Consider the following 21,133-nt stretch of genomic DNA (forward strand, 5'->3'; position numbering starts at 1 on the left):
ACCTGACATAGCCGCCCCACCGACCTGACATAGCCGCCCCACCGACCTGACATAGCCGCCCCACCGACCCGAAGTCACCGCACACCGGTCACTGTACGAAAACATTTATACAATGTCTCTTGTCTCATGATCTTAAAGTAATTTTACAAACATGGGGAAAAGTATGTTTTATCATTAAATATAATACTGACAGATGTTTCAAAAAACAAAATGATCCCAAACTACAATACTCATTATTAATAATGAATGAACTAAACATTTTGATTCTTTTGCACCTCATGTCCAGCGTCCTCACCTACATCTTCATGATTGATGTGAACCTGCCTTACACGCGGCCAACGGCCTCGCCCCGCATAAAGGAGTTCACGGAGAGGGTGATGCTGCGCCTCAAGCCCCTAATGGAGGGAGACGAGGAGATCCAGAACCATGTGGTGGAGGAGAATGAGGTGGGGGAGCAGGACGAGAGGACCCAGGCCATCAAACTGCTAAAGACAGGTACTATCCTGAGTCATTTGACCCTAAACCAGGCCATCAAAATACTGAACCAGGCCAACCTTTTTGTTCTAACCAACACCAAGTCAGTCGGTGTAATAAACGTAGTGTTTATTTCCAAGTCAGTCGGTGTAATAAGTGTAGTGTTTATTTCTGAGTCAGTCGGTGTAATAAGTGTAGTGTTTATTTCCAAGTCAGTCGGTGTAATAAGCGTAGTGTTTATTTCCAAGTCAGTCGGTGTAATAAGCGTAGTGTTTATTTCCAAGTCAGTCGGTGTAATAAGCGTAGTGTTTATTTCCAAGTCAGTCGGTGTAATAAGTGTAGTGTTTATTTCCAAGTCAGTCGGTGTAATAAGCGTAGTGTTTATTTCCAAGTCAGTCGGTGTAATAAGTGTAGTGTTTATTTCCAAGTCAGTCGGTGTAATAAGCGTAGTGTTTATTTCCAAGTCAGTCGGTGTAATAAGCGTAGTGTTTATTTCCAAGTCAGTCGGTGTAATAAGCGTAGTGTTTATTTCCAAGTCAGTCGGTGTAATAAGCGTAGTGCTTATTTCCGAGTCAGTAGGTGTAATAAGTGTAGTGTTTATTTCCAGTTCTGAAGTGGCTGATGGCCAGTGCTGGACGTTCCTTCTCCACGGCCGTTCCTGAACAACTGCAGTTACTGCCTCTGCTCTTCAAGGTGCGTGAGCCGGGACAAAAATAAAGTCGACCTAGAGAGGAACCCCACTCCTCTAAAACAGCCCTCTTCCTAACCCCCACGCTCCTCCCTCAGATCGCTCCTGTGGAGAATGATGACAGCTATGATGAGTTGAAGAGGGATGCGAAGACCTGTCTGTCTCTGATGTCCCAGGGATTACTGTACACAGAGCAGATACCACAGGTCCTACTGGCACTGCGTGTGGTAGGCTTTCTCTTTCTCACACACACACACACACTCTCTCTCTGCAGGAGATGAGTCACCAGGCCTCCTGCGTTTAATCTCTAACCAAGCAGACACAAACACAGAACCGGGCCAGACTCCTCTCCAGCCATTTCCACATTCACTGCGAACTCCATAGACAAGCGGGTTCAAACACGGGCCAACACCTCCCATTGTCATGGCGCTGGTCATTTAGTTTGAAGAGGCAGAGAAAGCCGCTCTACCTGCCGGGTTGGCGTCACGTCTGGGTTACGTTCCTGAGAGTGGCGTGCCCAATACACGGTGATAACTGCCCACCTACGGGACCATCACCGCTAGGCACGTCACGTAATTCCCAGGATATTACGACATGTTGGGATACCGTGGGCCTTGGGTGTTAATGGACAGGGTGTGTTTTATTGCAGATCGCTGGCAGCGGTTCTTGGCATGCCCGCTACACAGTACTGACCTACCTGCAGATCATGGTCTTCTACAACCTGTTCACCTTCATGAGCGACCAGAGAGCCGTCGATGACGTCAGAGCCCTGGTCATACGCCTTCTGGAGGACGAGCAGCTAGAGGTAACACACACACACACACAAACACTATACGGACACACATACACATATTGTATGCAGACACAGATATTGAATGTGACAGCAGCCCTGCAGACAGGAAATTAGTTAAGCAGACATGACAATCATAATACCGAACAAAGGACATGATTGGTGGAGACCGATGACGTCATGACTGATGAGGGGCGAAGCAGTGTGTTGGTGCACAGCGCATTGTCAAAACTGAGCAGTCGTACTCACAGAGTGTGTGTGTGTGTGTGTGTGTGTGGAATGAGGAGGAGGAAGACGACGTTAGAGCGCTGAATCACTATGTACAAAAGGAGCGTTATGACGTGGTTGGAGCGCGTGCGTGTGCATTCTGATGTACCTGTCATACCTCTCTGTTTGCACATGGTGATTCAGCACTCCACCTCCTTCTCCTCGTTCTGCCCCTCTGGGTCCCTCTCTCACTTGTTTCTATGGAAACCTCAGGCTGCAGGAGTAATTTGTTGCTATGGGGAGGAGATAAGGGGGGTTGACGGATGTAGCCATGTGAGGTGGGGGGAGGGGGTGTGGATAGATGAATATAGCCCCCCCCCCCCAACACCTGGACATAGCCTAGCTACAGAACAGACAGACCCACTGTTGCTCTTTTCTTCCTCTGTTGCTCTTTCTCCTGTCTCTTTCCCGTCCATGTCTCCTGGCAACATCCCCATGAATCCTTGCATACGGTCTCCTCAACGACTTCTCCGCTGTATTTACAGAGATCCAGCCGATGCCCCTTCCCTGAAACCTCCTCCAATGGCATTTGGGGAGGAGAATTGAGCTGTTCTCTCTGAGTCGGTGTAGACTGGGCCCGGCGGATCCACGAGTGGCCGTGTTCCACTGTTACACTGCATTAATAATGAACCTGTTCCCCCTCTGTCTCCCTGCCCCCTCCCCTGTCTCCCTGCCCCCTCCCCTGTCCCCCAGGTGAGGGAGATGGCCGCCACCACCCTGAGTGGTTTCCTCCAGTGTAACTTCCTGTCCATGGACGCGGCGATGCAAAGCCACTTTGAGGCCCTCTGCAAGACCCGCCTGCCCAAGAAGAGGAGGAGGGAACTGGGCTCTGTGATGGACACCATCCCCTCCGGAGGTACAACGGACACGGCTGTCTTCCATAGAAGGAGCCTCATGGAGCCGCCAGCCTGCTGGCTCTGTTTTACTGTCTACAGGAACATTTAGAAGGAAGCTATGCGCTAGCCATTCCAAACTGTATGCTGACTAGGAATACACATGCTATGATTGTAATTGTATGTATTGAATCTGCTACCTTTCTGAACATGCGACGCGGCGACTTTTCTGAACATGCGACGCGGCGACTTTTCTGAACATGCGACGCGGCGGCTTTTCTGAACATGCGACGCGGCGGCTTTTCTGAACATGCGACGCTGCGACTTTTCTGAACATGCGACGCGGCGACTTTTCTGTACATGCGACGCGGCGACTTTTCTGTACATGCGACGCGGCGACTTTTCTGAACATGCTCTGCCTCACTGCATCCCCCTGTGTATAGACCTGGTTCGGCGCCATGCTGGGGTCCTGGGGCTTAGTGCTTGTATCCTGTCCAGTCCCTACGATGTCCCCACCTGGATGCCCCAGCTCCTGATGGACCTCAGTGCCCACCTCAATGACACACAGCCCATTGAGGTAACACACACCACACACAGACACACCACACACACTCTCTTTCTCTGTAAATCTCTCCCTCTCTGCTCCGGCTGAATTCCTGTCATGTGGGCCTCTCTACTTCAGATGACAGTGAAGAAGACCCTGTCCAACTTCCGGAGGACTCACCATGACAACTGGCAAGAGCACAAACAGCAGTTTACTGATGACCAGCTGCTGGTTTTGACTGACCTGCTAGTTTCTCCCTGCTACTATGCCTAAAAACCTGGTATGACATAACACATGCTGCTACACCTAGATACCTGGTATGACACACCCTGCTGCTACACCTAGATACCTGGTATGACACACCCTGCTGCTACACCTAGATACCTGGTACGACACACACACACACCCTGCTAACACACTTAGATACCTGGTACCACACAACCCTGCTAATACACCTAGATACCTGGTACGACACACACACACCCTGCTGCTACACCTAGATACCTGGTACGACACAACCCTGCTTTTTGTCTGAACGTCCACATAAAATGATCCAGTACATTTGAGACATCACAAGGCCCCAGGAATGAATCCAACTGGTCATGTTGTCTGTCCTCAGGGCCTCAATGCGACTTTCAGAAGGAGATGATGATGAATGAGCAACCATGTCCTCCCCAAGCCGCCTGTCAGTTCCTCACTCTGGCATCGATCTGGGAAGGTCTCGGACAGAACCGGCCCAGTGTTCATAATGTCTCCCAGTAGAATTGCTAAGCTGCGAATAGGTTTTGCATCTTGGCAAGTGTGAGGGTCCTGGTTCTGGGTGAACAGCGTCACAGGGGGGGGGGGCCTCTGTGGACACAACCTGAAAATGAGAAGGCAGGAGGTGGGGGACGGGGGGGGGACGAGCTCCTCAGCCCAGGGCCTTGCCCTACGACCAGACCAACACCTGGGCCCGTTCGTTAGGCGCTCGACAGAACAACACCGACGACACTACCCTAATGACTAGCTTACGTTGTATGCTAATGAACGCGACCCTGTACATTGGGGGGGTGGGGGGGGACACACGACTTATACTCATTTAAACGGACGGATGGAAGAAAACACGACTGATGTATTTATGTATTTTAGTGCTCATTTACATTTCTACTATACTTAATATTTAAGGTTAAAACCGAAGCAGGGGTGACCAGCCTGCTGTTTGTAATATCACTGTACAGTTTATTTTTCTTTATTTGCTTGAGCGCGTGCGTGCGTGTGTTAATGTGGAATGTTTGATTGTGACACCAACCGGTTTCCTCTTAGCTCTGGTTCTCCACTAGTGCCGCGACCAGAACCAATATTCCCCATCCTGTCACCCTCCAGAGTACAACAATCTGTCCGTTTTTTCCTCTGAGCCAAGTAGAGCAGAGACTTTCTGTCCTGGTAATTTCAATTGTCCTCTTGGTCCGTATGTGTTCAGATCACTGTTCTGTGTCTTCAGGTTACATTAGGTGTGTATCGCAAATGGCACTCTTTTTTTTTTTTTTTCTCTCAAATTCACTGCTTTTGAGGCCTGCAGGGGGGAGGGAGGGGGGATTCGGCGGTCTAAGCCGCTGCCTTCGATGCACACATACTGCTGCGGCATGGGTTCAAATCCCGCCCAGTGTTCTCCCAGCAAAACGTCTTTGGCCACTCCCCTGTACAACAATGCCCTACTTGTGAGCAGAGCCAATAGCTGTGCATCTGTACAGAGGCATTGCTTTACATAGGGGGTGCCGTTTTGAACACAGTTTAGATTGGATTCTTAAACCTGACATGCATATCAACATACATGATGTTTGTGTACTTTGTTTTATCTATAAATGATGGCTATATGCACAAGTTGTGTATAGCGTGTGTATAAAACATGAATTGCACAAACGTGTATTTATTTATTTATTTGAAGTGCAGATGTTTTATTAATCTTAGTGGTAAAGATATAAATTTTTGGTTTGTAATTAAATAGGTTGTTTAGCTTTTTGCTGATTTCCCCTGGTCTTCGCATGGGCAGTGTGCAGTAGAGGGAGAGTGTGCATGAAGGGAGTGTGTGTGTGTTATAGTGTGTTCGTTATGCAAGGCTGTGAGAGTGTGTGCTGCGTAGAATTGATCAGTGCAGATTGATAATTGTGACATGTGTTTGAGCATCTATGAAAACCCACAAGGGACCGATTCCCAAGCAGGTTAATCCTACTCTTAGACCGATAAGTGTTATAACTGCAGAATTTCCATTGAAATGAAGCTTTTAAGTCCAGAATAGGTTTCATCATTATTGGGATACGGGCCCAAGAAAGAAAGGCTTCCTTGTCCACAATCTAAGCATTGCACTCCTTCCCCTAATCTTTCCTCATCAAGATGTTATTCTCCAACTCTTTTTTGTCAACATTCACAGAAAGATTTATTTTTGTTTCAATACTTTTTTGTGAAGTCTCCTAATTGAAGCATTGTTCGGTTTAGTTCCTCAATTCTGTGTAGTGTAGTGCCAAAACTGCAGTCAAAATCTTTTTTTTTTTTATTTTCTTTTTAGATTTAATGTTTGCTTATTTAATGAAGAAAATAAATGGATTGTTTGTAACAAATATTTAAAGTCGGTGTATTTGTTCTGATTGGTTTTGGACTGACTCCTATACCAAGGGTTTCCATACCAGTTTGACCCTGTGGTTTGTCTTCATTCCTGGTTATAACTGGCCTGAATGCATAGAGGTGATTGGATGGGACATAACTGGGAGAAAAGCCTGTTTTACCTTGAACATTACTAATGGCTGAATTCTCCTGATGACTTGATCGGTCTTAGGTTTGAGCATCTGACCCGTAACAGAATGTTTTCTTTGAATTCATGGACAGACTGCCCTTGAGCAAGACCACCTATTACTTAATCAGCTTGCTCAGCTTGGGAACCTTTGGTAAAATTACTATCATGGAAAAGAGCCAGAAGCAACTGGTACAATAAATAGATATAAGGCCCTGGTCTAAATCCCAGATTGCTCCTTCGTTTGTGCTTTCAAGTATTTGACCATTTGCACTTGTCAGAGTGCTGACAAATCGACACCTCTAGTGGTCACTTCCTGCCGTTCAAAACGATGCCGACGTCATGGGCAGTGTAGAATCCCACAAGGTATCTCATTCTTTTTCTAATTTTGACAAATATAACAACATAGGGGAAAGGTGTGTTCCTAATTATATGGTCCAATCCGATGTTGATCTCCAAGCATCACACCCTATTAATTTGAAGAAACCGAGGAGAATTTGACAGGTGTACACATTACCCTAATAGCTCTACTTTGCCCATTTGAAAGGTGTAATATTTGCCATGTTACTTATTCCAATAAAATTCTCAACTCTCCACACGTCCATAGGGTGTAGTATTTCAGTGGCAATTTGGGATTGGACCATGTAATATATCCTCCATTATTTTGGTGTCAAATTGAGACCTGGAACACCAGGTTTATATAATTAACTTATGGGTAGAATGAAAAGTGTTTTTGCTCTAGACCGTTTCTCTTTGGGGGTAAATTTGCTATTGAGCTTTAGAAGTGTTCTGATGTAAAAAATGTAATGTCTACTAAATTAAATCTTTTGTGATTCATGTGGTGAGATTATAAGGTTTACATATTTTTAAACAACACGGGTGGGATATATTTTGAACTTGATTATGCTTTTATTAAAAGCGAAAATATATTAAATCAACTCGCGAAGTTGATTTGATTTGTTGACGCCCCCTCACCTCAGTCGTCCCAAGCCACACCTTCGCCCCTACGGCGAGCAAGGTGGTAGAAGCGAGGGCGTGGTTTGTGATTATTGGCTGGCCAGTTCCATTAGTTGACTCATCTTGCGAAGTACAGTGGAAATTATTCAAACAGTATGCAGCATTCTGACTGGCTTTGCCGTACCAGGTCCAACGACCTTGATATTATTCGGTCTCAATGGAAAGGTGAAAGTCAACGTTAATATAGCCTAGTAAATGACCCAAGAATCGAAACCCACTGCTCACAAAGGTCTTTATAAGGTCAAGTTTAGGGTAAACGTTAGACCATTGGGTCACAACAGTATGTAACAGCAGAAGCCCATCAGCTCTCCACACGCACGCGCCGCTCCTACGTAGACACACATCTCCCACGTATTGTCGATGTACTGCGCGCGGTCGTCGTCTTCTGGATAATAAAATGGATACATCGACAAAAATGCTGTTTTTATATGATATATACTGTGAATAAAATGCGTGTGGTTATGGAGGCGGACGGTAAGTTGCTTATTTCAAATATGAAAACGTATGGGTTATATAACTTGACCATTGTCCCATATTTTTTCTCCCATCAATATGAATGTGTTTTCTAAGTGTGCATTTTCACGTAAGACATAAACTACAGGAATATTTATGAAACCCTATTTTTATTGCTAATGCCTGTAGTCCGTATGGGGCGGGAATAGAAAGGAAAACCATCAATATTATATTGGAATTGAATGGCAAACAAATGGCTACGCGACAAGGCTATTAAAATGTTTTTTTTTTATATCACAGAGCAATCATACATAGACCGCTTATGCGGTGTGGCTTGCATGATTCAAGTAAATCACGTAGGTTCGTATGAGATTCCTTAACGCGCAGTCGCACGTGTACCTTTTTATTATCAATAGGCCTATACGTATTAGCTGTTTTGTGTGGTGTAGGCTCAACAGCAGCCAAATAATGCTAATTGTGTGTACACATTGTAGCGACAGATTTCTCTGTAATGACATGGCCTCTACAATGATGATAGAATGACTGGATTAGGCTACACATCTGCAATTGCTTCAGCCTCGGCCTTTTTAGATTTTCTGTGTTCCAGTATAGAGAGGGCTTCTCCCAGTTGGGTAAAAAAGCAGAATTTTCATAATTCGCACACAGGTAATCCTTGACATTTTTTCTTTTACATTGTTGTACAACACATTTATCTCTTCTTTATATAGAAATCTGGTCTCTTTCCCATGACCAACGGCACCAGGGCAATAGAGACTGCAGCCACCGCTTTCCTGTCCCTGTTCAGTGAAATGATGTGAATACCTGCAAGGCTGATCTCCAGTCCTCACCAAACGCAATGGAGGAACTCCACTGAGACCCCCTTATAGTCCAGGACTAGGCTGAATCTGTGTCTATGGGGGAGACCGGCCCCATGTGTACCATGAATGTGACTGGTCTGCCGTCTGCCCTGGTGGACGGGGTTCACCACCACCACGCCTACAACGGCAGCGGCCTCGGCCCCAGGTGTGTGTTGTGTTGTTCTTTGGAATGTATGTAAGAGAAATGTAATTCATTTTATTCTTCTTAATTTATTCTTCCTCAACCTCCGCTCCCTAGGTCGGCCTCCTCTTCTTCCCCGGGCTGGGCCCTGATCCACACAGCAACCCTGACATCCTGCTCCCTTCTCCTTGTCCTCATCTTCTGCCTGGGTTCCTATGGCAATCTGGTGGTGTTCCTGTCCTTCTTTGACCCCGCCTTCCGCAAGTTTCGGACCAACTTTGACTTCATGATCCTGAACTTATCGTTCTGTGACATGATTATATGCTGCGTGACGGCACCGATGTTTGCGTTGGTACTTTTCTTGGACTCTGGTAAGAAGGCTGACTCCTTTTGTTCTTAGTTCTTATCAATCAATCAAATGTATTTAGAAAGCCCTTCTGACATCAGTCAGACATTTGTCACAAAGGGCTTTTACAAAACACCCAGCCTAAAACCCAAAGGAGCAAGCAACAAGTGTTGAAGCACAGTGGAAAGGAGAAACTCCCTAAAAGAGGCTGAAATTTAGGAAGAAACCTACAGGGGAACCAGGCTTGGAGGGGTGATTAGTCCTGTTCAAGCTGTGCTGGGTGAACACGAATACAAGTCGTAATAATTAATAAATGCATGTGGGCCGTGTAAAAACCTGGGGCTGAGACCGGGGGGTCTTATTCCTGTGGTTAAATGTGAGGGTAGTGTCTGCTTGAGATCTATTAATTGGTTCTGGTTCGTTTATGTTCGGATGTACCAGTACAAAAGTCCCAGAACTGAAAATCCGTGCCATCTCGCACTCCTGTCAGACTTAGGCAGAAGCGTTAAAAAATAGTTTTTCAAGTATGGCAACCCAGATGGGACGTCTTAACATCTGCAGAAGTCCTAAGAGAACCACTTCTTCCTCAGGAGGAGGCGGTGTGTCCAACACATTTTGCTTCACCTTCCACCTGACCAGCTCGGCCTTCATCATCATGTCCCTGGAGACGGTGGCCGTGATCGCCCTCCATCGGCTGCGCATGGTCCTGGGCCAGCAGCCCAATCGCACGGCCTCGCTCCCCTGCACCCTGGCCCTCACCGCCCTCCTCTGGACCTCCAGCTTCACCGTGGCCGCCCTGCTCACCCTGCGGGCCTACCCCACCAAGGAGGGGCCGTGCCTGCCCCACTTGGGGCTCACCGGCGGGCGCGCCAGGGTCGTCCTGTACGTGTACATGGCTGACTTTGCCTTTTGTGTGGCGGTGGTGTCTGTGTGCTACCTGATGATCGCTCAGACGCTGAGGAAGAACGCACAGGTGAGGGCGACTTCATCTCAGTATTAGGCGAATTGGCTGTGCAACCCACCAGTTATTTTAATAGTTATTTGAGTTGGGAAAATAAATTGCTTTAAGCACTTGTGAACCTAAATAACGTCTGATGAACATGTGGTGTTGTTACTGTTATCTGTATGTCGTGTTATTACTCTGTATGTCATCTACAGTGGGGAGAACAAGTATTTGATACACACCACAATGGATTTGAAATGAAACAACCAGGATGCAATTGAAGTGCAGACTTTCATCTTTAATTCAAGGGGTTGAACTAAAATATCATATGAAACGTTTAGGAATTGCAACCATTTTCAAACATAGTTCCCTTATTTCAGGGGCTTAAATGTAATTGGACAAATGAACACAATCATAAATAAAATCTTCATTTTTAATACTTTGTCAAGAATCCTTTGCAGGCAATGACTGCTTGAAGTCTTGAACTCATGGACATCACCAAACACTTTGTTTCCTCCTTTGTGATGCTTTGCCAGGCCTTAACTGCAGCTGTCCTCAGTTGTTGTTCATGGCTCTTTCTGCCTTTTGTCTTCAGCAACTGAAATGAATGCTCAATCGTGTTGAGATCAGGTGATTGACTCGAGCATTACAGAATATTCCACTTCTTTGCCTTAAAATCTTGGGTTGATTTCGCAGTATGTTTTGGGTCATTTTCCATCTGTAAAGTGAAGTGCCGTCCAATCAACTTTGATGAATTTGGATGAATCTGAGCAGACAAGATATACCTACACACTTAAGAATTCATCTGGCTGCTTCTGTCTTCTCTCACATCATCCATAAACACTAATGACCCAGTGTCACCGGAAGACATGCATGCCCATGTCATCACACTGCCTCTACCGAGTTTTACAGAGGATGTGGCATGCTTTGGATCATGAGCCATTCCAAACCTTCTCCATACTTTTCTCTTCTCATCATTCTGGTACAGGTTGATCGTAGATTCATCTGTCCAAAGAATGCTGTTCCAGAACTGGGATGGCTTTTTTAGATGTTTTTTTTAGAAGTCTAATCTGGCCTTTCTATTCTGAAAGATTATGAATAGTTTGCAGCTTGTGGTGAACCCTCTGTATTTTCTTTCGTGAAGTCTTCTCTTTATGGTAGACTTGGATAATTATATGCCTACCTCCTGGAGAGTGTTCTTCACTTGGCTAGATGTTGTGAAGGGGTTTTTCTTTACCATGGAAAAGAAAAACCTACGATCATCCACCACTGTTGTCTTCCATGGACATCCAGGCTTTTTTGTGTTGCAGAGCTCTCCAGTGTGTTATTTTTTTCTCAGAATGTACTAAACTGTTGATTTGCTTTGAGAGCTCCTTTGACCACATGTTGTGGGTTCACAGCAACAGCTTCCAAATACGAATGCCACACCTGGAATCATTGATGAAGAAATAACGAAGCAAACAGCTTTTGAGTCAATTGTCCAATTACTTTTGGTCCCTTGAGAAAGAGGGGGCTGCATATTAAAGAGCTGTAATTCCTAAACCCTTCATCCAAATTGAATGTGAATACCCTCAAATTAAAGCTGAAAGACTGGACTTTAAGCCCATATTCATTATTTAACTGTGACTTGAATATATTATTGTGAACAGCCAAAATAACAAAACGTGGGTCTGTGTCCAGTTATTTCCAGGCCTAATGGTATGTTATTTACGGTTGTCCCTGTGCCAATGCCAGGTTCGGAAGTGCCCCATCATCACTGTAGACGCCACGCGCCCACCGATACCTCCGCCGCTCATCGCTGCCGGCTTAGAGGGCATGCAGTGTGCCGTCCAGGTGCCCTCCCTCTACCGCAACCAGGCCTACAACAAGCTGCAACACATCCAGACCCACTCCTACGCCCACAGGCCCCCCGGCCAGGTCCCCGGGGCTGCCCAGGGGGCCACCTGCTGCCAGCTGGTGTCCAGCGTGAACCTGGCCACGGTGAAGGACTCCAAGGCCGTGGTGACCTGCGTGGTGATCGTGTCCTCGGTACTCCTCTGTTGCGTCCCGATGGGCGTGTCCCTGGCCCAGGACGCCCTCTCCCCGGAGAGCAGCTACGCCCACCACCAGTTCGAGCTGTGCGGCTTCGCGCTCATCTTCCTCAAGTCGTGCATCAACCCGTTCGTGTACTCGCGCAACAGCGCCGGGCTCCGCCGCCGCGTCCTCTGCTGCCTCCAGTGGGCGGCGCTGGCGTTCCTCTGCTGCAAACACAAGACGCGGCTGCACGCCATGGGCAAGGGCAGCCTGGAGGTCAACCGTAACAAGTCCTCGCATCACGAGACCAACTCGGCCTACGTGCTCTCGCCCAAGCCCCAAAGGAGACTGGTGGATCAGGCCTGTGGGCCCAGTCACTCCCGGGAATGTGCCCCGAGTCCCAGAATCACGGGCGGGCACGGCGGACGGAGACCCCGGCCCCCCAGCACCTCCACCCCGATCAACACCCGTATAGAACCCTACTACAGTATCTACAACAGCAGCCCGTCCGCGGGCCCCAGCTCCCCGACCAACAGTCTGCAACCTGCCAACTCCTCCTCCTCCCAGGCTTTTGGGTTCGCCAAGTCCTACGTCGCCATGCACTATCACACCCACCAGGGGGCGGCGCAGGACGCAGAGAGCACCTCGGCCCACAAGATACCCACACCGTCTGTGTAGGTACCCGCCCTGTTTGAGACGTGTTTGACTGATGAGAAAAAAAACTGTACTGCGAGAGTAGCCAGAAACCGGACAGAGGCTAGGACGAAGAGGTCCACCGTTCACTGCTGACATCTATGACATCACCATTACCGCAAGACAGGAGAGAGTGGACTAGATGGACTCTTCTCTGGGAGGAAGTGGTCCAAAGATCTCCTTGTCCAGATGGAAACAAGCCAGTTTTAGCGATGTTAACTTGATACTACTGATCAGTGTTACTGATGTGATTCAATTGACTGGAATCTATTTTTGCACTGACATGATAACATTTTTCATATTGTACAATTGACATGGTCTTTCCCTTCATAATACTGTATTTGTGAGTCCCATACATTTTCTATGATACCAATAAATGTTTTGCAATGTCCAGTGAGCTCCTGGCAACGAAAACCTAATTTTGTGCCAGTGTGGAATTTTGGGTTGCTTTAGAATAACCTCCCAAAAGCATTTTTGTCATTGTTTTATGTAGAGATATTATATTACATTAATGTAATCCATCTTATACATTACCACAATTTCATGGTTTGATTTCAAAACAGTAAAGGATTAATAGGAGTTATTTGATATCAGGTAAAAGGATAAGCAGGTTAGCTTAATTCCCTAAAGTGAACAGCATGGGAGCTGCTGCACATCAGAGCCATCTGGTGGTTAGCTAATGAAACTGCACCTCACTGTACTTGTTTCTATCAGTCACATCTATGTGCAGTAGATTGTACACAAAATAACAGTATCACATTTGCTACCTGTAATCACAGACAGACAGAACACTTTTTATTCACACCACAGCTAAGAACCATTCGGGTTCTTTCCTATCATTGGCAGTAGGCCAAGACAAAAATAATATGAACATCGCTCATTTCGACATTTTATTACTTTATGTTCAGATATCAGTTATTTTCTTGTTTCAGTGTATCTTTCATTTAAAACCACAGAACACACCAGGTTTAGAATTCCACAGGGAAGTTTCCTCAAAGTCAGCACACAATCATTTCAAATCTTCTCAATAACATCCGATGATTGAATGCACAGCACATTACAATTTATAGAAGTTCCTCTTGCTCACTATGTAACAATAGAAACGAACAGGGTTCAGGTCAATTCCATTGAAATCCCATCAATTCAGGAAGAAACCCAAAATTCTGATCATACTTATTGCTTTTGAATGAGGAAATAGCATTGGAATTGCATTTTACTTCCTGAACACAATTGAAACCCTGACACCAGAATCCCATTCTCACTCTGCCTACAGCTCTTTTCTGTCTGCACAAAACTCTGGAAGATGTCGACCAAACAAAAAAGTGCAGAGTGTCAAGCCCCAGTATCTAATCAAACTTAAATGCAGAGAACTATAGCCAGGTTGCTGATCCTACTGATGAGCCCGTCTCTCCACCCAGAGAAACACCAGTCCAAAGGTGAAGCGGACAAAAGGACATTCAGGCAACAGATCCGTTGGCTTGTGGGGTGAACAAGGTCCCCTTTTAAAATTAAATTCCAAAGTGTTTTTCATACTTTGTGATGAGGCTTCAGATGGGGCGAGCCCAGTGATTAGAGGCCTAAGCCAGATGGTTGAAGAGGGGTCGTGATCCTGGCTTCCAGGGATTGATCCAATATCGCCCTCGATGTCTTGACCTACTGGGCACTGCCATGGGACTTGGTTCATCCAGTCTTTGTCTCAGCCCACTGGGTTTTTCTAGTAATTTTTTTTTTTTCTTAATATTACCCCTCTGATCATCTGATCGTTCCTCTGGCCTCTTCTTGCCATCTGACTGTTCTGTTAGCTGGAGATGGACAGAAGGCCCTTCTCATCGGCTGTGTCCAGGATCTTACATATGACTGGAGACTCAACCTGATGGACAAATAAAAACACAGTCAAGTTTATTTTCCATGTGCAGTTACAAATCTGACTGGGAAAAAGTGTATGTATTTAAATGTTTGAAGTGTAGCTTAAGTGTGTATGCATTCTTTTTTTCCAGGCTTGATTTGACAGGAAATTGTTGAAAGACAGGTTTTTGCTGAAAGAGCAGTGGGACAGAGTGAAACCCACACCTGCAGCTTATACAGCTCTGGAAAAAATTAAGAGACCACTGTATCTTTTTCTTTCCTTTCCAAAAAAGTATAACATTTGGTTTTGAGTGGGGAACAGAAGGGTTAAAATTAAGAGACCACTGCAAATTGAACCCTTCTGTTCCTCACTCAATACTTTTCAACTTTTTTGGAAAGGAAAGAAAAAGGTGCAGTGGTCTCTTAATTTTTTCTGGAGCTGTATGTCTGCTGCAGGCAGCGTCTTAGACCAGTGAAGCCGCCGAGGCCACTGAAGCGTGGCCTCACCCCCGGCACGTATTGACAGGTGTGTGGGCGTGTCCTCACCCCCGGCACGTATTGACAGGTGTGTGGGCGTGTCCTCACCCCCGGCACGTATTGACAGGTGTGTGGGCGTGTCCTCAACCCCGGCACGTATTGACAGGTGTGTGGGCGTGTCCTCACCCCCGGCACGTATTGACAGGTGTGTGGGCGTGTCCTCACCCCCAGTACATATTGACAGGTGTGGGCGTGTCCTTACCCCTAGTACATATTGACAGGTGTGGGCGTGTCCTTACCCCTAGTACATATTGACAGGTGTGGGTGTGTCCTTACCCCTAGTACATATTGACAGGTGTGGGTGTGTCCTTACCCCTAGTACATATTGACAGGTGTGGGTGTGTCCTTACCCCTAGTACATATTGACAGGTGTGGGTGTGTCCTTACCCCTAGTACATATTGACAGGTGTGGGTGTGTCCTTACCCCTAGTACATATTGACAGGTGTGTGGCTCCAGCATGTACACCGTGACAGCATGGGGAGATTCTGACTCTTTGCACCTGAGAGGTCAGTCACAGAGGTCAGATGTGTCACTACTACACCAGGGATCACAACCACAGCATCACAGATCATCTGGCCAAAGTGCTGAGACGTTTCACTACTGATCTCACGGGTCATCGGCCTGTGATTTTAAAACCGTTTTAGCCCACTGTACTAGAAGTATTTAGGCGTACCATAGAAGTCTTGTGAAATCAGCACAGATCAAGATGTTTTTTGTGGGTTGACTACATACAAATATCTAGATGTGCCCCATATTCCTGGCTACTGGCTGGACTCAAAAAGGCTTTGTGGATAGTTTTGTATTTTCCCATGTGAGTAAAATGCCTTTGTTCTCTGCACACTTTTGGACTGAGACTCTTTTTGGGTCCGGGCCCAGTCCTTTCTGAGGGTGACTCACTTGAGCTTGACGACGACCTGTCTGGGCCTCCCCGTCAGGTCACACACATCCCCGTGGCCATAGAAGTGGTTCACCAGCCTGGCAGGGGGGAAGTACGACAAGCATGGGTATTCCCCTCAATCACACGTCTCCTCATAACAGACTCATATCACACGTCTCCTCAAAACAGACTCATATCACACGTCTCCTCAAAACAGACTCATATCACACGTCTCCTCAAAACAGACTCATATCACACATCTCCTCATAACAGACTCTTATAACACATCTCCTCAAAACAGACTCTTATAACACGTCGATTCTGCCTGAATCTAAATGCATCCTTTGGAACTCCATAGAGACCCGGATGCAGATTCATTCTAGTCTTGGAATAAAATGTCCTATCACTAAGATATTCTCCAGTGAGCATGTCATTTATTCCAAACCTTTGGTGGTCTGTGGTTATCTCCTAGTCCAAGCCCTGAGGCCTATTCATCATTATAATGCTGATCCACCAGACTAGTTCTGTAGGTCTGGCCTGACTTACTTGACTTTCTGCACGCCTTTCTGACCACCCTCGTCTTTAAACTGGTAGGACCGGGCTATGTTCTTGGTTGCCCACTCCAGGTGCTCCTCAGCGTTCCAGTTGCCCACCACCACAATGTTCTTCCCGTGCTCCTTATCCTGGGAAAGAACACAATTAACCAATTAGAAAGTCAACTTTGACCCAACGATGTACCTGGCCAGCCCTTACTAGAACTCTGTTTAAATCAATGGGATGTTTTAAGCATGTTATTCGGTTTTCAGGTAGATTCACTCACCTCATGGTATTGGTGTACGTGCTTCCCATAGCAGAATTCATACTTCCACCAGCCCACACCCTGGAACACACAGACATCACAGTATCAACCTGAAGGAACACAGGTTACAGACAACACAGTATCAACCTGAAGGAACACAGGTTACAGACATCACAGATGACACAGTATCGACCTGAAGGAACACAGGCTACAGACATCACAGATGACACAGTATCAACCTGAAGGAACACAGGCTACAGACATCACAGATGACACAGTATCGACCTGAAGGAACACAGGCTACAGACATCACAGATCACACAAATATTGTACTGATCAAACAACTGCAGCCAATGATTAAAAGCCAACAAGCAGGTGTCTCTGAACAGCTCGCCGGGCCTCATACTAACCCCATGGAGACAGTAGGAGCCGCTCAGAAACTCTTTGATCAGCTGCTCATCTGTCAGACGAGAGATGTGGGTGGTTCCCACGGTCACCTGGGTCTGCCCGCCCACCACCAGGGGCTTGTGGGTAGAGGAGAAGGCTTCCTCCCTCACTGGGGACGTATTCTCCTCCTGGTGAAGGGAGAAGAGAGGAAGGAGGTGATTAGCTAGAAGACACACTAGACGAATGGCCTCATAAACTAAGCCACGTTCAGCACACACTGAATTGCTCCACTCTCATCTATCATGGAATACATTATTCCCAGTCTTACCCCATCTCACCCCTCACTCACCCCTCACTCACCCCTCACTCACCCCTCACTCTCCGGGAAAGCAGGAGTTTTTAAGGAGATCCTACCATCGGTCTCCTCCCTCCACCCCCCACCCTCACTACACCTTTCCCACCTTCTCCACCTGGCTCTGACCTTTCTCCTGCTGCCCCCTACGTCCTCCATTCAGCCCCAGGCTCACCTCTCGCTCCCTCTCCGGGGGAACAGGGGCTGTGAAGGGAGGTTTCAGTAGCTGTTCTTCTTCCTGCTCCATCTGAGAGAGACTGTGAGGCCGCAGGGGAGATCCAGACAGGGCCTGGCAGAAGATGTCGTTGACCGGGGACGACTTGAACCTAATTAAAAGACAACGCGGCGAAGGAACGTCTCACTTCATCTGTACTCACGCAGGTCTGGTGTCTTTCTACAAATTACAATCCTACTTCATATACTTTTAGGTGTTTTTACTTTTAAATAAACGGAGAACACACACACACACACACACACACCTGTATTTCGGGTGTGCACAGATCAGAGGGGTCAGCACCACCACTTCGTACTCGCAGGTCGTGACCTCGGCGATGGAGAGGATCTCGTGCTTGGCTTCGGGGTGGCAGACGTAGAGCACGTTGGTGGAGCGCGGCGCGTCCTGTTTCAGGACGCACGGCGTCCCATGTCCCATCAGCACCGGGTAGTACGGAGTCAGCTGGCCCTCCACGTTCTTAGTGGGAACCTGGTAACACATTCAGATCACAGATAGGTGGCCACGTCGCAGGAGATAAATCAGCACACGTCTCACACTGCCATAGGAAGGAGGGCAGTGGCTGAGTTTCACAGGCTTCTGGGGGGGCTGAGCAGGGCTACGCAGGTATATGAACTACAGCAATGCTGTTGGCGCCAATAATCGATGCATAATTATGAGAAAAATAAAACGGAAAACTAAGTGAAAAGCCATACGTGTTCAAAGAGGTCTCGTACGTTCTCCTTTATTACGGTATGTATTATTATTATTATATACCAGCCAAAAACACGGTACCACTGGCGAACAACCAACCTCTTTCTCGGGTTCTGACTTAGGTTCCGTTTCCTCAAATGTCTCTGCTTCGGTCGTTTCTGTTCCAAGAGTTGCAGAGGCCTCAGTCTTCTTGGTCATGCTTCCTAAGACATACTCCTGAAGTTTGATCTGCTAGATAAAACCCACATTTAATTTACACATCTTTTTTTCTTCTCCTTGCTATTTACTGTAACATTTGATGCTAAAGACTATAATCACGGCCATTTTCGCAAACCACTTACCTGTCCGGTCTCTTTCTCCTCATGGTACTGTCTGACATGCTTCCCATGACAAACTTCATATGTCCAGTAGGACTCTATCTGTTCATTAACAACACAACAGACGAGACAGTGGATAGCCAATCTACAGCATCTGAGAGCGCAGTGAGAATTACATCACCCCTGGTACGTATTACATCAGGGCTGTCCTTGACAAAAAATGAAAGGGTCCTAACATGCAGACTGTTGAATGGCCCAAACGGACTCCTGCGTATATAAACCCATTTTTCTGTGTGCTAGAGTGACGTTTCAGTTTCACAGAGTAAACAGCATGAATTCAACTTAGCACATCACGCAAAATGAATACAATGAATTGTCTGTGTGTATGTGAACGCATACAAGGTGCTAACCCCATAACCCGCTAGTTTCTGGTACACAACATATCCTATATTTAGACAGTAGTAGAAGTGAAACTGTAAGGTTCTCACTCTGTAAGAACAACTGCTCTGCTTGAACAGCGGGTCGAGCAGATCACCTGGAGTGGGGCCGGTGTATTCCCTGGCATCATCCTGAGACCGAGATTAAGTGGAGAGAAAGACACAGGCAGACGAAGGTTAAGCAACACTGAAAACAATACTGTTGAAATAAGGATTGCAACCGAAAACGACTTCTCTAATTATAATAATAGTAATTTAAATGTTTGTACTGACGTCGTCGCCGTTTGACAAGGAGGGCAGGTGACATTTATACTTCTCCTTCTCCGTTGTTGTCATGATGACAAAGTCCTCTTCTTTGTAAAGGGCGCCTGAGGTTGGCTAGAAGGATGGATGTTGGTTTAGTTAAGCATGTTAACGATGGACTTCATAAACATGAGTTTGTTTAGACTATTAGCGAGCTAGACACACAATCTTAACCTCAGACTGCAGAATGTTGTGAGGCTGCACCACATTACAGAAACGCCTATTGCAAGTAGACTAGGCATGAACAACTTGGCAGGTCAGAACAGAGAATAGCAAAAATTTGGTTTCAAGTTTCAGGGTTTATTTGTCAAATGCACCAAACCACACAGCGTCATCCGGCACAATGAAATTCTGGTGACATGGCACTCAAACACCACGTCGGGAGAGTTAAGAAGAATATATAAGCAAAGATATAGCCAGACATAAAATAATAATAAAAATAAAGCAACAATGTGCATAACACTGTACACTAGCAGCAGTTCAACATTTTTTACTGTAAACTAGCAGCAATCTGGGTAGTATTAATGAACATTTAGACATAGCAAATATGGTTGTAATATACATAACATTGTAAACTAGCAGCAATTGGTAGAATTAATTAATATTATAGATACATATGAGTGTAATAAGCTTATGAATGGCATATGCAAAGGAATATTCTAATGCCCATTAAAAGTAGCCGGAAAGTGACTTTCCAGATCAGAGCATCTGGAAAGTTTGAGTGTGATCAGTATGATCTTGGAATAACATGGGGGCTATTAGCTAGGCTTATATTTCAAAAATCCAGCTTGCAAGTTGACATGAGTAACATTACTAGTTTGCCAAAGAAAATCATTATTAACTAGGTATGATTTAGCAATAACGTAAACATGACCCAGACCTAAATTATTTATCACGAAAACAGTTACACGCAGATTAACAACACTCACCAGGGTGAATTCGGCCCCCGGCCAGTTGATTTTGAATGGAATCTCATCAGTAAACGAAGGAGACCCCCCTCTGTTAGCCGATACACCACAACACACCTCCAACAAACCACCAAATAACACGAACAGCCAAGTCCCGTCCATTGCCCTCTTTAAGGCTGGTTCGCTAACTACTGTACCTACTTCGATGCCTGTCAAGGCATGAGATCGATAATCACAGTCAAAACCGCCTTCGTTTCGGAATTACTGTCACAGAAATTCTAAGTCCGTCTGGCTGTTAGTTTCCTATTCCTCTTTAATATGTCAACACAGCGCAGAGGAAGCACCTCTTCGCTTGCCACGTCTATTTCCGGTACATCCGGGTTAGCATCAAGCTAGCAGGTTAGCACTGTGGTTTAACCGAAAGCACACTCAAAATCTGTTGTCCGTTTTTTATAGTTCCGTGTCAAGCATATCAGAGATGATCGTGCCATATATTAGTTGCTTATAGCTAAATCAGAGACAGTTGAAGGTGTTTTATTGACACGTAGTCCTCAGATGCAGAAGAGCGCCCTCTGGTGACACTTATTTTGGAACACTACCTCAGGGTTTCATCTTAACTTT

General features: G+C 46.2%; 3 protein-coding genes across 9 annotated transcripts in view; 2 read left to right on the forward strand and 1 right to left on the reverse strand.

Annotated features, from left to right (window-relative positions):
* psme4a (proteasome activator subunit 4a) overlaps positions 1 to 5,123 on the forward strand; it is a 43,044-nt gene extending 37,921 nt beyond the window's left edge. For 5 of the 6 annotated variants that reach the window (XM_034292278.1, XM_034292280.1, XM_034292281.1 and 2 more), the window contains 8 exons: positions 287 to 495; positions 1,082 to 1,167; positions 1,261 to 1,389; positions 1,812 to 1,967; positions 2,913 to 3,075; positions 3,496 to 3,629; positions 3,735 to 3,876; positions 4,216 to 5,123. In XM_034292278.1, the coding sequence (XP_034148169.1) occupies positions 287 to 495; positions 1,082 to 1,167; positions 1,261 to 1,389; positions 1,812 to 1,967; positions 2,913 to 3,075; positions 3,496 to 3,629; positions 3,735 to 3,869 (1,012 nt within the window). In that variant the 3' untranslated portion in view covers positions 3,870 to 3,876; positions 4,216 to 5,123. The remainder of the gene's footprint in view (positions 1 to 286; positions 496 to 1,081; positions 1,168 to 1,260; positions 1,390 to 1,811; positions 1,968 to 2,912; positions 3,076 to 3,495; positions 3,630 to 3,734; positions 3,877 to 4,215) is intronic. The other variant, XM_034292279.1, reaches the window with a different exon arrangement.
* A 123-nt stretch (positions 5,124 to 5,246) lies between these two features.
* Positions 5,247 to 13,243, forward strand: gpr75 (G protein-coupled receptor 75). Its single transcript, XM_020046496.3, has 5 exons — positions 5,247 to 7,851; positions 8,559 to 8,853; positions 8,947 to 9,200; positions 9,766 to 10,148; positions 11,853 to 13,243. Exons 2-5 carry the CDS (start codon positions 8,744 to 8,746, stop codon positions 12,807 to 12,809), a joined length of 1,704 nt encoding a protein of 567 aa, XP_019902055.2. The 5' UTR covers positions 5,247 to 7,851; positions 8,559 to 8,743; the 3' UTR covers positions 12,810 to 13,243.
* Positions 13,244 to 13,597: 354 nt separating this feature from the next.
* Positions 13,598 to 20,877, reverse strand: erlec1 (endoplasmic reticulum lectin 1). Of its 2 annotated transcripts, none has more exons than XM_013133854.2 (13): positions 20,534 to 20,877; positions 19,575 to 19,679; positions 19,353 to 19,433; positions 18,889 to 18,966; positions 18,647 to 18,778; positions 18,102 to 18,325; positions 17,798 to 17,948; positions 17,294 to 17,458; positions 16,905 to 16,964; positions 16,631 to 16,767; positions 16,105 to 16,182; positions 15,631 to 15,706; positions 13,598 to 14,694 (listed from the first exon to the last, which is right to left on the reverse strand). In XM_013133854.2, exons 1-13 carry the CDS (start codon positions 20,672 to 20,674, stop codon positions 14,623 to 14,625), a joined length of 1,500 nt encoding a protein of 499 aa, XP_012989308.1. In that variant the 5' UTR covers positions 20,675 to 20,877; the 3' UTR covers positions 13,598 to 14,622. The 2 variants fall into 2 exon arrangements, with proteins under 2 accessions (XP_012989308.1, XP_010865757.1); XM_010867455.3 differs by having other exon boundaries at positions 18,647 to 18,775; positions 20,534 to 20,876.
* Positions 20,878 to 21,133: the final 256 nt, after the last annotated feature.

Source organism: Esox lucius, chromosome 5 (genome assembly GCF_011004845.1).
Source record: "Esox lucius isolate fEsoLuc1 chromosome 5, fEsoLuc1.pri, whole genome shotgun sequence".
NCBI classification, from domain to species: Eukaryota; Metazoa; Chordata; class Actinopteri; order Esociformes; family Esocidae; genus Esox; species Esox lucius.